Source organism: Eumetopias jubatus, unplaced genomic scaffold (genome assembly GCF_037043125.1).
Source record: "Eumetopias jubatus isolate StellerSeaLion01/CBP00866 unplaced genomic scaffold, mEumJub1_p1.0 scaffold_4, whole genome shotgun sequence".
Classification (NCBI taxonomy): domain Eukaryota; kingdom Metazoa; phylum Chordata; class Mammalia; order Carnivora; family Otariidae; genus Eumetopias; species Eumetopias jubatus.
This window is the reverse complement of record NW_028274810.1, coordinates 69,161,905-69,179,793: the sequence shown is the minus strand read 5'-3', so window position 1 is coordinate 69,179,793 and position 17,889 is coordinate 69,161,905. Positions and strand designations below refer to the sequence as shown.

General features: G+C 35.8%; 1 protein-coding gene across 4 annotated transcripts in view; it reads right to left on the bottom strand.

Moving 5' to 3' along the window:
* Window positions 1-1,474: 1,474 nt before the first annotated feature.
* The window catches only part of SPATA6 (spermatogenesis associated 6), a 144,101-nt gene continuing 127,686 nt past the window's right edge, over window positions 1,475-17,889 (bottom strand). For 2 of the 4 annotated variants that reach the window (XM_028106932.2, XM_028106933.2), the window contains exons 12-13: window positions 15,671-15,762; window positions 1,475-5,139 (exon numbers count right to left, since the gene is read on the bottom strand). In XM_028106932.2, coding sequence (XP_027962733.1) covers window positions 4,959-5,139; window positions 15,671-15,762 — 273 coding nt within the window. In that variant the 3' untranslated portion in view covers window positions 1,475-4,958. The remainder of the gene's footprint in view (window positions 5,140-15,670; window positions 15,763-17,889) is intronic. The other 2 variants (XM_088022432.1, XM_028106935.2) reach the window with 1 other exon arrangement.

Genomic DNA, 17,889 nt, shown 5'->3' with positions numbered 1-17,889 from the left:
GAGCGTTTCTATGTCTGGCACCCGACCCGGTGTGGAGTCTCCAAACCCAGCAGATCCCTGTGGTGCGCTTCCACGCCGCTCCTCCCCGGGGAGGAAGGGGAGTCTCCCCGGCTCTGCCGCTTGTTGGGTCCCTGCTGGAGGAGCAGTGGCCTGACTGTGTGGCACTGATCGCAGTTTATGGCAACCCCGAGCTGAGAGCCCACGCCTCGGCTCCGTCTCTGCAGCCGGCTTCCCCGCTCCGATACCTGGGAGCTCTGCCGCACTCAGGCACCCCTGGTCTTTCTGTGACCCCGAGGGTCCTGAGACCACACTGTCCCGCGAGGGTTCCACCCCCAGCTTAGCCACTGGAGCGACGTCCCTCAGCGGACCCGACTTCTAAAAGTTCTGATTTTGTGCCCCGCGGCTCCATCACTTGCCAGAAGCAGCCGTCGGAGGCCCCCTCCCCCGCCGTCTATCCTCCCAAATATCGCCTCGGATTCACTTCTCCGCACGTCCTACCTTCCAGAAAGTGGTTGCTTTTCTGTTCAGAGTATTGTTACTATTCTTATCTTCGATCTCCTGTTGAGTTCGTAGGTGTTCAGAATGGTTTGATCCCTATTCAGCTGAATTCCTGAGACCAGACGAAATCCAGGTCTCCTACTCCTCCGCCATCTTGCTCCATCCCCCCCTCACTTCATTAATTTTATCTGACTTCAAAAATCCATTTTCTACTTTTGACTTCTCCAAAGTTCTAGATCTTTATTTTTAACTGATTACTAGATATTTCCCTCTATCCCACTTCGACCCTCATAAAACCTGATCAGTATTTGTTTATTCCATCTTGGTTTCCTTTTCTCAAAAGTCATTCCCATCTTTCAATGTCCACCTCAAAGGTCACCTCTTCCAATGCTACTCCAGGCCTGTCATTCTCTTTGCAGTTCTCTTATTGCACTCAACACATCCTCCCAAAGCTTTTGCATCCCTGCATACCATCTCCAGTAAAAGCACTTGGGAGTTTCCTGAACAACCATGCTCTCCCCCATTTTCATGCTTTTGCAAATTCTGCACCAAGCTACAATGCTCTATCCCCATTCCTGTAGTCTTCCACTGAAGAAGTTACCAAACCACTGTAAATGTTGAAATACACAGTTGTTTTTTTCAATAGACTCTTCACACTTGTGGGAAGGTACATTTAACAAATTTATACCCTCTTTATCTAATACAGTGCTCAATAAAAATGTGATGAATGGGTGGGTGATGCTTAAATGTGGAACTAGCCTAAGATCCTAAGGTAAAATTTAAAAAACATAAAAATTGTAAAATGGTGGGGTCACTTTGAAAAACAGTTTGGCTGTTCCTCAAAATGTCATAGTGTTTCCATTTGACTCAGCAATTCCACTTCTAGGTTTACACTTGAAAGAAATGAAAAGATATGTTCTCACAAAAACTCATACACAAATATTCATGCCAGTGCTTTTCTTAATATCACAAAAGGGGGACTAATAAAAATGCTCATCAACTGACTGTTGCGCATCCACATTATGACTATTACTTAATCATCAAAGGAATAAAGTACTGATGTGCATTACAACACAGATGAACTATGAAAACATTACGCTAAGTCAAAGAAGCCAGACACCAAAGATCACATACTGTATGATTCCATTTATGTGAAACGCCAGAATAGACACAGAGACAGCAGATTGCTGGCTGCCAGGAGGTGAGGGCAGAAGGGAATGGGGAGTGATTGCTGAGGGGTTCAGGATTTCTTTCTGGAGTCATGAAATATTTTATAATTAGCTAGTGGTTATAGCTGCACAACTCTGTGAATATACTAAAAACCATGCAACTGTATACTTTTAAAGGGTAAACTTTATAGTATATGAGTTTTATCTCAATAAAGCTATTACTGGAAAATGAAGACAATAATGAGAATGCTCTATCTGCTCCAGATTTTTAATCAGGGGCTTAATCTTTGAAGTTACAATACAACTCTGCTTCCTAGAACTTGTTTATCTTGCATCTTAATCAATTATACAATTATAGAAATGTTGGAACATTAAAAGACCTTTCTAAATTAACCCCTTCATCACCTTATAGATAAGAAAACTGAGCTCCAAGAAGGATAAATGACTTGAACAAGGTTGTATAGCTAATAGTGGGACTATGAAGACCTCGCTCTCTGTCCAATCACACATCTTTTTTCTTAGTTGAATTGACATCTTTCTTCCTGAAATTCCCAGGGTTTTTTTTTATTTAAAGGACAAAAATACCTTAAAAGGAAGAGGATCAATTTATCTTTCATATTGTCTAATAACTATTACTAGATTGTAAGAAATATTTTTAAAAGGCTAAGGAAATAGCTACATCTTTCTGTTTCATTTAAGAATTGTAATAACTACATTTTTCTGCTTCTTACAATGAGAAAAGACAACTATTAGTATTTAAAGGTTTTCCTCCTTAAAAATAACATAACATAAGATTTTATAGTAATAGTTAGGGATAGCAACAAAGACCACTTCTTTCCCCAGGAAATGGAAATAGACACTTAGCTAAGATACTACATATCTGGAAATTTGCACCTGATCCTTCAGAGAGAAGTCAAATGCATTACACAGGAAAATATCTTTCAGAATATCATATTCTGAAGTTCCCCTCTGAGATCCATTTTTTGTGGTCTTTGTAGAGCCAATGGCAGAAATAGGTGTAATAGGTAACTTTTGATGTAGTTATTCACTCAGGAGATTTTCTATGACAGTGAAATTTTCTTTGAAGTTCAAAATTGTTCTTTTCACCAAGCAGGACCTTTTAAATGGTAGAATTTTTCATTTGTTTCCACATGTAAAACAAAAATAAAAACAAAACATACTAAGTTTCCACTGATAATATTTTTTGTTAAAAAAAAAAAGCATTAGTCAATGTTGACCTTCAAAAGCTCATTGTACAAAACATCATCCTACAACTTACAGCCAGAGGGTAACTCAGTGATTGTATAGTGTACTATCTCCCTGACTGGTGTCTACATGTATCCGAGGACGGCACATCTGAAAGGGAGTGTGGGGAGCTGAGGGGGTGGGATGGAAGGGGAAGGATGGCCATAATGACAAATATTGCTACACATTCACTTTAGGAAATTCTGGGCTAATTCAAAAAATATTTAATGAGCACTATGTGTCAGACTCCAGACCAGATGCTAGAGTGAAACAGGTGTATGCCAGGATTTCTTAGTGCCTCCACCAGGCTAGTGTTGACCATGACTTTATCAGCTATACACACCAGTTTGCCCGGACAGCCCGTTTGGAATGGCTGTTCCAGGATCAGTAGAACTGCCTTTTGTTCCTGCCATACTACCTGTGACTCTCTAAGTTGGGGAGTGTGAATCTAGTGTATAGATTTTCCTCAACTCATATGACTAATGAAACTCCTGTATCTACATTCCTACAGCCATCTCTTAGAATAGAAGTCCACAGAACACGGTTCTGGAAATGCTGATCCATCCCATTTTCTCCATGTGATAGCTGAGGAAAGTCGGGCCCAGAGAGTTAAATAGACTCAGCGGGAGAATGGCAGAGCCTAGGCCTCCTGGCCCCTTTCTCTGATGCACGTTTCCACACATCACTGATTGTCATACCAGAACACTCTTAACGTGGAGTTTAAAAATCCTATTATTAGATAACAAGTATTATATATTTTCTCCTAATACAAAAACAAGTCTCTCAATTTTACATGTTAATTTCAACTTAAATGGAGTTCATTTTTTTTCTTTTTAAATCATAACTGTAGAATTAACCAAAGGTGGAGTCAATGAGAGAACAGCACCTCATAGTCAACTCTTCAAGCTTGTAAGCCAAGTTTACTTATTTTCTATTCTCTGCTTTCCCTCCACTTACTCTGGCAAATATGAGGTGATGGATTTCTTCATATCTTCAAAGACTCACTGGCCTCTCAGGTGTGGTTAAGGGGGGTGGAGAGGAGCTAATTTTATCAACTATTGGACTTTCCAGTACAAAGCATTCTGTATAATATTTTACTCCTCTTTATGGTTCCAAGTGTCCTTTAAGTGAAGATACTACTTTCCAATGAATCATGAACACTACATCAAAAACTAATGATGTACTGTATGGTGACTAACATAATAATTAAAAAAAGATACTTTCCTGGACCATTTGATACACCTATGAAAACTCTAAAGAATTTAAAATTACAATATAATCCCTTTATTCTTTCTGAGTTTCTACATGCTTACTAATGAAAGCTATGTTCTGACTCTGGTTGCACCAAAAGATAACCTTAAGATCATGCAAAGAATTCTATTTTTAAAAATCAGTTAGTCACATTTTGGGTCACACATGGCCACTGCTATTTCTAGCTAACTGTATTATAGGTAACTTAGTTCTTTGACAGAAGAGGAAGTGAATGGTTATATAAACTTTAAAAAAAACTATTTCTTATTAGCTAAGAAGTACAAGTAACCTTTTTGGGGGGGCATAAATAAGTAGAAAATACTAGTCAAAACAGGGCTTAAACTTAGGAAATTCATTTCTGTACTGTTTATCGTTTTGCCCATTACCAAGAAAAAGGAGTTCATATTAATCTTAGACAAGATAATCAATCAAGCAGATGAAAAGAAAATCACAAGGTGATTAAGGCAGAAGACCATTTCTAGAGAGAATCTATTCTTGGATTTGTAGATGGAGATCTGACATATATGCCACAGAACATCCTTCTCATAATCAGATTGGAAGTTGTGATTGTGGTGCAGAGCTTTGACTTTTGGAATAGAGTACTCTCTTCTGTGATAAAAAAAAAAAAAGAACTGCCTATGATAATTTACCATTTGAAGCAATAAACTTATTCACATTTAACTACTGTACTCAGAATCACCTGCTAAAAAAAAAAAAGAATACAGATATTGATCACATCAAACATTTTCATTGAGAAGTTGACACAGACACCCATACAGTTTATCATGGATGGTCTCAGAAGCTTTCCTGTGTATGAGAAACAGAACTACAGGCCTTTTTGTACAAGTTCCTGTATATCTTGTCCATGCTGTTTTCAAAGATGGGTCGGTGGGATTTTCCTTTATAAGAGGCTGCCCTGTTGGACCAGTATTCACCATCATCCAAATGGAGAGTGCCACGTGGCCGCTGATATGAGCTATAAAAAAGGATATAAAATATTAAAACTGGTGAAACTCAATGAAAGGTAGTATTATATAAATCAAATATTTACTGAGTACTTTATGGGTGTGATACTCTGGGCTGTGAGAAATAAAAGACAATAAGGTCTGTGCCTTCAAAGAGTGACCCTATTTGTATGAAACTATTACAAAACAGTAAAATGAAAATTGTGTCTGAGAGAGAGAGTAATGAAGAATTCAGAGAAGGGAGATGTGTGTGATGTGGTAAAAGCAGGGTGCAGATGCTGTGGGAAGGCCAGTCATGAGAGCTCCGGGCCTCTCAAGTCAGGCAGACATGGAAGTGAGTAACAGCTTAATCCTGTATAAGCTGTGGACCCTGGGGCAATTTATTTAATCATCCTGAGCCTCAGCTTCCTTTACTGTATTTTCTGCAGTATTGTTTTAAAAATCAAAGACAATATGTGTAAAGTATATAGTACAGTGCTTACTCTGCACACAGAAGTTATTAACCATGAGGCACTAAACTACTAGGTATTTTATAGATATTTATCTAAAAATCTGAGGATGCTCTGAAGTTGGTAGCTGTGGAAACTGAGGCTCAGTGAAGTCAAGGACTTGCCTATGGCCACTCAGCTAGTGACTGGCAGAAGAGAAAGAGATACCACATCTGTGGCCTTGAGGCCCCTTCCACTATGGCAAACTGCTATTGTCCTCGAGGAGGAGTAGGTAAGAATTAGCCTGAATATGAACCACTTCCGGAAAATGGAAAAGAAGGCAAAAAAGTCTGTATTTGAAGTGATAGGGATCCAATTTTGAGGGTCTTGAAGAAAAAAGAGAGAATAGATAGGAAGCTATGAAATAGACCAGGACTGGGCTAATTATAATGAGAATAGAGAAGGAAAGGCAACTCCTTTTGAAGGTTTGATAGTACTTTAAAAAACATACCATAGTTACAATTTTACTATCATAAATATTAAGTTGTGGGCTTAATATATTACTTGTTGGAAACAAAATGTTGACTTTTTCAAGGACTGAGTTTTATTTTTTTAATAAATAATTGACCTACTTCAAGAAATTAATTACTTGTTATAGATAAGACTCTCAAGGGATGTTAGAGATTGTCAAGTTTGTGTCATATAAAACTGTATGTTCTGGTTATTAAATGCCACAAATATTTTATTCATACATTTGGAATCTCACTTCAAACAATTTCTTCCTTGACTTATCAGTCCAGTGTTACCTCTATTGTCAACTGTGAAACAGAAACTCTTAGGGCTGTATATCTGTAAGAAGAATTTTTTATTTGACCTGAAGTCAATCTAACATGTGAACACAATAAAAGAGACCACAAAAAAAGGCATGGAGTAGGCTGGGTTACCATTCCTGGAGCTTGACATGGTGTCCGCGAGGATGTAAAGTCGTGAGAACATTTATACACTCACTTTGGAAGAGTTTGGCATGACCCAATAAGGTTGAAGATGCAATTTCCAGCCAGTCATCCCACTCCTGGGTACCCTAGCAAAATTCTTACACATATGTACCAGGAGACATGTACAGACATGTTCATAACAATACCCTTTGTAAAAAAGCTAAGGACTGGAAGCTACTCTAAATATCCACCTACATTAGATCAGATATGCATAAAATGGTATGTGCATACAATGATATAATATGCAGCAGGGAAAATTAATGATCTATAGCCACATGCATCAATGTGATGAAACTGAAAAACCAACGGAGTGGAAAAAATAGCAAATTCCAAACAATACACAGTTATACTTACATTTATGTAAAGTCTAAAACAAGGAAAATTTAACAACTTATTGCTGAAGGATAGATTCACGTGTGGTATAAATATATAAAAAAAGGATTAATAGAAAAGCTATAATAACAGCTATCTCTATGGAAAGAAATGCAATTGGTTCAGAGCATAAGGTGGCTTTGGAGGTATGGCTAATGTTCTATTAAGCTGGATGGTGAGTAAATGGGTATTCATTTATTATATTATTATCATTATTATTATTACTTAGGACGCACAAACCTTAAACATATCCCCCTGTTAAAAGTAATATATGTGATATGTTTTTAAAAATTCACTTCTGTGAAACATGACAAGAGGTCTCTCCATTTCCTCATGGCTTTGCTAAGATGAAATTTTACCTCATATCTTCTAGTAATATTTACTAGATCTTGTCAAACGTTCTTTACACTTGGTGCTGCTTCTTCCGCACTGGAAAATTTTGAAAATGATATAGTCTCTTGGATAACAAAGGTGTTTTAAAACATGATTATCATTACTTCTATCTTGTCCATTCAGTTAAGGAGGGATAATTAAGACAATTTCTAATAATGTCAGTATAATATTTAAAATTGTTCAAAAGGCCTTAGCCAAGTCTCAGTGCTCTTGCTTTGATATAATTACCACATTTCTTTCATTAGCTTTGCTGAAGAAATAGTCTAGCCACTGAATACAATTTCTGATTTGGGGATTTTTTTCACCAAGCTTAACTCCTGTTGTCACAACTTTTTTTTTTTTTGACAGTTTGAGTCAAATGATAGGGAAATCACATACTCACAAATATATTAACAGAAACATTTCTACATCTTTTGTGCCTCTGCAACCGTATCTACCAGCCGAGGTCCCCACATTTGCCTGTGTTCCCTCATACTACTTTAGGAATCCCACCATGTTGTGTTTTGCTTGGTTGGTTGGTTTTTGTTTATTTGTTGACTTGTTTTGCAACAAGTCATGAACTAATGAAAATTTCACAAAACACAGGTTTGTCCTTATCTCCCTGTCCACAATCATCAACTTTACTACATGCTGATGGCCAGATAATAATGTTCTTTTCTGAATTCTACATTTTGTTTAGTTGCCAGGCTAGTTCTATGATAAACCTACTCAAGAGAAGTTTGAATTTCTAACACACACCTCTACCCTGCTCTCAGAGAGGTAAAGGAGCAGTACAGCTGCTAACTTTAAAAATCATTGTGTAGATTTCTTCTGAGAGTGTAAGACAAATTGCCACCCCTATCATCAATTACAATATTTAATATTACCTGGCATAGATTTGCTACTGCTTTGGTTCCATTAGACAATATATTTTTTTTCATGTCTCAAAGCTATCTTAAAGTATCACCTCAGTGGCTTGCAATGAATAAATAAAATTCAGAAAGCTTTTTGGAAGCAAACATGAACCTGATAAGGTTCTGTAAAGAAGAGCTAAAGCGGCCAAAATACACATCCTGATGCCTTTAGATCTTGTAAAATTTGGCAGTGAGTTTATTTCTATTTAAATTGCAAAATTCTTCAATTTAGTAAACAATATTGTAATTCTCGAGAGAATTTAGGAATTAGTTCAGCCTGGAAGTCTGAATTGCAAAACAGAGATGTGAACACAGAACAGGTCCTAATATGGTCCACAGATAGGTGCAAACAAGAGTTTCATAATCCTAAAAATGATATTTACTTCCAGACATGAAAGCATTAACTCTCTAATGAACTGTGAACATATTGAGTCAATTCTGATTTCTCATTACTGAGTATATTAATAAGTTTACAATGTGTAAGTGACACTAAAAAGTTTTATTATAGTAATAGGCTTTTAAAAATTATACTTCTCTATTTTACCATGAGTATCTCCAGCATTCATACACTCAAAGCATTTTAGTGAATTCCTACTAAACTCTAAAAAATACTGCATCAATGCTATATACCCTTAAATGGTTACCTTCAAAGTGCGGATGATGTTTTATTAATGCAGTGCATTTTGTTTTAATTAACTTACTCTTGCTACTTAAGTAGGGAGCCCTGTATTTAACTATGATAATGCTATTAAGAAAAAAAAAGACAAAAAAGAACAGACCAGGATAATACCCAAGAACTGTACAGCTTCAAATCCTAAGTGTTGAAAAGGCCTAGCATATATGCAAAGGAGAGAAAGGTCTTAGGCAGTTTAGCCTGAACTAGGAGACAAAGGACATTACTAATTTTTTGCTTCAAAAAGAATGAACTCACTTGAAACCCTAATGTTTGTGATGTATGCTTTAGAGGCACTGGATGGATGGATGGATGTATAGGTGGGTGACGGATGGATGGATGTATAGGCGGGTAGATGTATGTATGGATGGATGTATGGATGAAAAATAGGAATGGAACTACTCAAAAGTCTTGGAGCTCAGAATACATAATAGGAAGAGGATATATTATGGTTTAATAAAATCTGAAAAGTATTTAGTATTTTTAAAGATACCATATAAAGATAAAATGTCATTAAAGGCATAAAAATTTACTGATAAATTATAGCAGTAGTTCTCAAACTATAATATGCATCAGAGTCATCTGGAAGGCTTATTATGACTCAGATTATTGAGTCTCACCTCCAGAGTTACTGAGGTAGAGTCCAAGAATTTGGATCTCTAACAAATACCAAGGTGATGCTGATGTCACCGGGTCGAGAAACTATCCTTTAGAAAGCACTGAATTAGAGACTTTGTTTTCTATGGGAACAAAAAAGCTTAGGGAAAAAATTGCATCTTGTCATTTATCTTTTTTTACCATTAGCAGAAACCATATAGTAAACTTTAAAAGAAGTATATTCAGAGAAATTTGCTGAAGACTGGTTACTTATAGGTCCTTTTTTTTCTCTTCCATGACTAAGAATGTGTAGAAATGAGCCACTGACAACAAATAAAGTCTAACAGCTTTCATTATTATTAATTCCTTTCTTGATTCCTTATCTAGACATGTTACTAAATATCACAATTAAAATATGAGTTTACTTAAATGATAGAGTTTTAGCAATGTAACTGATCTTTATTAATAAAGAACCTAATTTTAATATTGGAACTATTTTTCTAAATTGAGCTATTACATGTCAAAGACCTTGATGGGCAGTCAAAAACAAAGATAAGTAACATATCTGTACCTTCAAGGAGCTCACATTTAATAGAAGAAGACAAGATAGGCACATAATGAACTAGTTATTATATGAAAAATGTTGCTAATTGAGATGAAATACATGAGAGGAAGTGGCTAGATAAAGGAGAAAAATGCCTAACAGTCTGTTGAGGTCATGAAAGGATCTCACAAGAGGGAAAAACCTGACCTTAGTCCTAGAGAATAGGTAGGCATTCACTAGATAAACAAGAAGACAGAAGTTATTCCAGGCATCGTATTATAACAGAATCAAGGCATGAGACAGTTTGGAGGATCATGAAATACCAGGTATATCTGAAGAGGTAAGAATAAAGTAAAATTTAACTCTTAGAGGAGTCAAACAGAATTTTACCTTGGAGTGAATAATGAGCCTACAATGGGAGGACACAGAAGGGATTTCTACTGAGTGGGAGACTGAATCATGATTACTCTAAAATCTCCTTAGCCTCCAGCATTATTTTTAATAATATGTATATAGGGGACAAGTGGTCTTTATTTAAACACACAAAAAACAGTATTTTAAACTGATATTTTAAGTCCTCCCTCCGGTTTCATGAATGCAGGTTAAACTCAGTATGATTAATATGTCCCTAAAGAACATCTCATTTATTTTTATCATTTTTTTCTGACTTCCCTCCCATACTTTGAGTAAAGAGAACTAGACATAAAACTGATCTAATATAGAGCACAGCTGTGATACTTTAGGAGTATTTGCATGTTTTACCCTGGTTAAATAAAATAAGAAACATATTTTTTTTATTCCTAAATGCAGTTATCACTAAAGCTTACACAACTATAGTTCAAGCATATCATCATGAACTCCTACTTATTATGGCTCTCGAATCTAACTTGGGATTGCTGTAATAGTCTCTTCCATGTCATCATCCAATCAGCAGTCCACCTAACACTAGTTCAGACCATAATCACCTACTTGTTTATGAGAATGTCATAAAATCACAATTCTTACTGAACGTTATATTTAATGTATTACTTTCTCATGATCTATTTAAAAAATTAAATTAGTCTGCAAGACTTGGTAGTCCTAAAACCATTCTGGTTGCTTAGTAGTATTTTTTAAGCGGACAACAAGTTGGAACACTGGACATGCCCTGGTGTCAATATTAAGTCTAATTACCAAGGTCATATTTTTGTTTTAAAAAATGAATACAACACTGCCCTGTCCTAATCATCAGAGACTTTTCTAAGCCACAATTTTTACAACATTTTGAAAAATCACATAAATATGCAGCACCCCCAATATTTCTGAATATCAATATACCTTCTAGACAAAATTTGTTTAAAAAAATTAAATCTTAAGTATTTAATGAAAAAGGATATTAAGATACTTGAGTTAATAACACAAGATCCAATGAATTCAAATTAGAATCAAGTAACATTTTTCTCACTTAAAAATGAAAGCTTATTCTTAGTTATTTAAGAGATTTTAAGTCTGTATATTATTTAGATTTTTTTTCTTCCACTTGTTAATATTAAAGACAACCTTTTGGCTATTTATTACATCTTAGTAGATTCATCAGATTAATCAGATAGTGATCAGTAGGGAAGAGATGAAAACTACAGTCAAGCCTGTGTTATTCAAAAATATTCAGCTGCTGGGTACCAGAGGGGAAGGGGTGGGAGGATGGGTGAAGTAGGTGATGGGGATGAAGGAGTGCACTTGTGATGAGCACCAGGTGAAGCACGGAATTACCGAATCACTATATTGTACACCTGAAACTAAGATAACACTGTATATTAACTATACTGGAATCTATAAAAAAAAATATATAGTCAAAATTTTACTCAGTTCTGTTACAAATAATTTCACAATAAAACATTATATTGAGCATATTTCTACTGTTAGTAACCTGAAAAATATTCAGTGTAATAGTAAACAGTTTATATCATTAGCTAGTTCCATAAAAGAATATGGTTAAAAATTTTAGGCAATAGTCACAAAAGGTCAATTCACATTCTAACGATGAACTTAAAATTAGTTTTATCCTTACTTCTCTCTTTTTGTGACCAACTCCCATCTATATGAAGCATCACTCATGCCTGGTCTTTAATTAGGACCAATGTTCAAATAAGATAGTTATGCCAGAAGTACAGAACTATATGGAGAAATTTAAACATCCTGAAAACTGAAGAAATCTGAACTACACAGAGCAGGTACTAAAAAGCCCACCAGGACCCTGGGCACTGGCAAGGCTACCACTGCAAAGGTCTAAAATTTCCTAAAAGATAGGCAACATGTAAGAGAGAGGGAGGTCGGCATGGGTAATAGATTCTTCCCAAACTCCAGCTCCAGATCCCAAAGCACTTGAAGTAAAAGTTCACTTAACAACTCCTTGATAAGAGATTTCTTCCAAATGAATTTTATATTCACAGAGGACGGAAGACCTAGGACAGCTAGCATGCATAGGGTGCCGTGTACAGTAACAGGCACTCCAATTTCCCATTCTGCTCTTCCTGCAGAAAGCACAGACTCTCTACTACACTCCATGAATGATAACCACAGTGCACATTTAGATCATAAGATCAAGTATTGAATCCTAGGCATAATTTTGAAGCAAAGCATGAAAGAAATAATTTTTGTCTTTTTTTTTTTAGAGATTTTATTTATTTATTTGACAGAGAGAGACACAGCGAGAGAGGGAACACAAGCAAGGGGAGTGGGAGAGGGAGAAGCAGGCTTCCTGCCGAGCAGGGAGCCTGATGCAGGGCTCGATCCCAGAACCCTGGGATCATGACCTGAGCTGAAGGCAGATGCTTAATGACTGAGCCACCCAGGTGCCCCAATAATTTTTATCTCTTTATCGATATTCTCTATTTGATGAGTCACTGCCATTATATATGCTTTTAATTCTTTAAACAGGATTTCCTTTAGTTCTTTGAACACAGCTGCTAAATCCAATATCTGGGCCTCCTCAAAGACAGTTTATAGTAATTCATTCTTCAATTCTATGGGTTAGATTTTCCTATTTCTTGTGTGTCTCATAAGTTTTTGTTGAAAACAATATTCTAGATAAAAAATGCAACAACTCTTGATTTTGACCTTACCAGGGTTTTGTTTTTGATTATTGTTTAGTGTCCTGCCTGCACTAATGCCTGAAGTCTGCTTCCCTTGTCCTTTATAGTTTCTGATGTCTCCTGTTCCTTTTCTTTTTTTAAAAAAATTATTGTTTCTACTTTTAAGTCGGAATCATAGGGGCTGCCCCTGGGTCAGCATAGGTTAGTGACCAGCAAATGATTGGTCAGGAAGGCTTCTTCCATCTTTTGCCAATGGATCTATGTGTGACTTGGAATATACAATCAAAGTTTATCCAGTTTGCAAGCCTGCCCTGGGTATTACTTTCTGCCTTCACAAGGCCTCACATTCAGCCATGGACTAGTGGCTCCCTAAGGGCCTCTCCAGTTTTTCCTGAACATATTTACAACCTTACACATACACATAATGTTCCAGACTACTAGGGGTAAGTACAACTTTATCAAGACCAACTTTGGCTACCTGGACCCTGGATCTTTGTTATCTGTCCCAACAAGTAGTTAGACCTCAAGCCTTCTCTTACTGGTTGCCAGTGGGATCATTATTATTTCAACTAATCTCCATGTACATAGGATTTCCCATGCTCTGCTCCATATCGCCAGTCTCCTCCGGCAGCCGAGCTGCCGTTCTCTCAGCATGATTGCCCTAAGAAGCTGGGCACTGGGAGTTCCGGGCAAAATACCACAGATTCCCACTGCCCTTATTGAGGCTCAGTAGATTTTCTCGATAAATGCTTCTCGATTTGTTATATGCCTTTGGTCAATTTCTAGAGTCTTAAAATTGGTGTTTTTGACAGTTCTGTCTAGTTGTTGCTTTGGGGAAGAGGATTTGCTGAGCTCCTCACTAGCCATTCCAGGGGTCCATGCAGACTTCCTCAGGACCTCTGTGTCAATGTGTGTCTGAGAGGGGTGATATTAAGCCAAGACCCCAAACCTCCTCTTGATTTCTGCTGATGGAAGCCTTCACGCATAGGTTGTCTCATCTTTGAGATGGAAAGTAGAACGAGAGTGACTCCTTGTCCTAATATTTAATGTGACTTAGGGATAAAACTAAAATAATATCCTGATCATCCCAGTAGCTTCTGGAGCTAATATCAAATATACTCTTATAAAAGGTCTTGAAGTTCTGACCACTCGGTCCTATCAGTCTAAATGTATATATAAGAGAAGTGGCAAGGAATATAAAGAAATCTCAAAAAAATGTATAAGCAGAACTTTTCTGATACTCTGCTTAACTCTTACTTGAGGGGTACCAAAATAGTCCCAGGTAAGCCATTAACATTGCTTGGTGAACTGGAAAAAGAACCAATATTGAGGTTTACAGCAAACTTTAAATACAGACCAGTGCTTTTCAAAATGTGGTCCTTACACTAGCTGCATTAGAAGCATCCAGGATATTTCTTAAAATGCAGATTTCTAGGTCTCACCTTCTAGGTAAAGATTTAGAATCTAAGGGGGTAGGAAGAAGAACTCTTATTTTTAAGATGCAACCCAGGTAATTATTATGCATACAAAAGTTGAAAATCAGACACTTTCCTTTATCAACCCTATCCATTCTTAGCCATATTAGAATCAATTACATGGATTAAGAACCAAAATTGAGATGTTAATCCATATAGTAGCAATCTGGAGAACAGAGCTTTAAGTAAATAATAATAACAAAGGTAAAAAGTCTTCTTCCTCAGGGTGTGGATTTTCCTGGATCTCCTTTTTCCTGTTCGGATTGCTTCTTCAAACTCACCTGTAATATGCTATTTCCCTTGATGGGAGGCCCAGGTTGCCTGTTGGTTGGGAAGCAGTAGCTTTGGGAAAGGAGTTCACATTTATACTCTGTGTAAGGGACAAAAGAAGTCCTCACATGTTCACAGAATATCTAGCCTAACTTATCAGGTAAAGATCAGAAAATTCAGTCTAAAACTCAAGTTAGCAATAAAACATATTCCATTATCTGGAGCTTTTTTCTTATACTTGTTTTTCAGGAAACCCAGGAAAGTGGAAGCCATGTAGTAATAAGCACCAAAGGATTCAGAGAACTGTCAGTTACATAAACTCACAATTTATATTACTTTTAATACCACATTCTATGGCAACTGACATAGACCTTTTAAAAATCTTCATGACATTTGCTAGCATAATCTTGCAAAAATTTTTGTTATTACTAACATTTCTGAAATGTTAGGCTAGAAGAACAGTTTTATGTTATTAAAAAAAAGCTTACTCATGGTCTAAAATTATGGAAACTGTTGTTTGAATGAGAATAAATATGCCTGAAAATAAGCCCTGGATATGTGGACTGGCAGGACAGCCAAATACACTCTAAATCTTAAGTAAAATGAAAAGTATCACCCTTAATTGACTATATTTGTTTTCAGTGAAAAGTTGCAGTAATGCAATCATTCAAGTATTTTAATAGAATTTTATATAGTTAAAAATAAAACCTATTAATAACTAATTATTAATTTGAGTCTAAATTTCCCACAAATCCAGCAGATTAAAAAGCAGGTTACATTTATGCCAACTGTGAGAAAGATCTCAACACGCTGCATTAATCTAGCTCATACCTATACTCTGGGTCACTGTCATAGGCAGAGTCTCTGTATAAAAGACCTCTTTTCAGTTCCAGTTCATCTTCTTTCTCTGGGTCTCTCTCATTCTGAAAAATTTAAAGATTTCCATTAATTCATTTTATAATTAAAATGATGCCTCTGTTTCTTTGGGAAATGTTCTCCCTCTCCCCCATTATAAGAAATGAATTAAATGCTTGGATTTCTTAGGAAAGAAAAAAAGAGGTGAGAATTCATTATTCTGTTCAATAAAATATAGTTGTATTATATTTTTCTAATAAGGCTTATCAAAGATGAGACACCTGGTAGATGTTTCCTGCATCAATAAATGAATAGGAATGGAGACTGTATGTAGTAAGATATATAGTAATACCTTACACATTGTTATGTGAACTCCTAAAAGATTGTTCCTGTACTCTGAAGAATAAGTACCTGGGAAACTTATGCAAATGTAAGCATTCTAACATGTACCTATTATTCATAAGCCAAAATGCAACAAGAAGCCACAAGAAGCAAATATGAAAGGCAAGGTAGTTGGTATCAAAATACATGGCTACTCCTCTTAGGGGCAGCCCGTTCTTAACTTCTACAGACACATTCCAGGACATGAGAAATAGAATTCTAAAGAGATAGATTGTAAACTATATCATCCACTGCAACTATGTTCTTATGCATGGTAATTCTGTATAATTAAGTATCAAATATCTTTCACGACTACTAGCCAAAACCCTGTTCCTTAGTGGGACAGGAAAAGACATAAAGACAACTAGATAACAAAAGAAGCTAGTAAGCACAAACAGGTTGCTATAAGGATTAATATTAATAAGGGAGTCATTCACTTTATGTGAGAAATCTGCTGAACAAAGATTATGAAGAAAAATGTTTCTAAAAAAATTTGCTGATGGCATGAAATTGGGAAGAGAGAATTCAGTTACAAAATGGAAGCAATAAAATATAGAGCAAGTCTAAAAAATCACAGAAAATGTGAGTATATATTTAGAATTGTTATAGCTTCTAGGCGAAACCTAACCCTTTAAATTATGAAGTAACTCCATTAATTTCTATTAATGTTTTTTTTTCCCTTAACTCTTTTTGATTTGCTGTTACTATAACTACAATAGCTTTCTTAGTGTTTGGATGGCCTCTGTCCTTCTATTTTCCATCTTTCCTTATTATTAGGTTTTAGATCTTCTTAAATATCATATAGCTGGATGTTGGTTATTTTTGTCCAGTCTGATGAGTCAGTGAAGTGGAGCATTAACATTACAGACAATATAATTGTCTGTAATGAGTGCAAAAGACACTACAAAACAGAGTGTAAGAAATTTTAAAAAATCTAATATGCTTTCAACCTTCAGATAGATTATGCTACAAGAAGCGCTGAATGAAAGAGATGTAAATAATATTTAATTTTTAATTCTTTCCTTGGAAAAAGCTATTCACTTCTGGATTATATAAGTGATATCACACATAAGCATAAATCAATATTCCTTGTTTAATTTTGTCAATACAGTTGAAAAAATTAATTTTTGACCAAGAGTAATAAAAAACATTGACTAAATTTTAAAGTTTACATATGAAAAAATACATAAAAGTACCTTAAAAAATCTGAACCTTATTTATTCATTAAATAAATCCCTATTTTGAGTTGGGTACTTACTATCCTATGAGATAAAAAAAAAATGACTAAGATATGGTTCCCGTATACCTGCAGAACAAAGTTGTTTATTCTATGAAGTTCTACAGGTAATAAAAAGGAGCAAGGGCAGAATTATTAGGAGACAGAGTAAAGGACAAAATAGGGAAGACTGTTCTAATTAATGGAGCATTCTAAAATCAGAATGACTGCCTTTAGAGGAAGTAAGACCACAATTACTGAAACTGTTCATGCAGAGCATTGATACACATCTAGATCAAGAAGTTCATGAAAGGGAATTCTGCCCCAAGAAACACAAAGGACCAGATGATCTTCCTGGTTATTGCCTTCAAATTTTAAGACTATATTTTGTGACATTTTATATATATTCAATACATATACATATCTCTTGTAAGAGTCCTGGTATAGTCTTTCTTTCAAAGGTCAAACTATATAAAAGCAAAGAGGCAAAAAAAACCCAAAACACCACACTTTATTATAAGCTATTAACTACCAGTAAAACAAGCATTTGAAGAGATGTATCATTCTCATTAGTGCCAGGAAATACATTCCTGGGGCA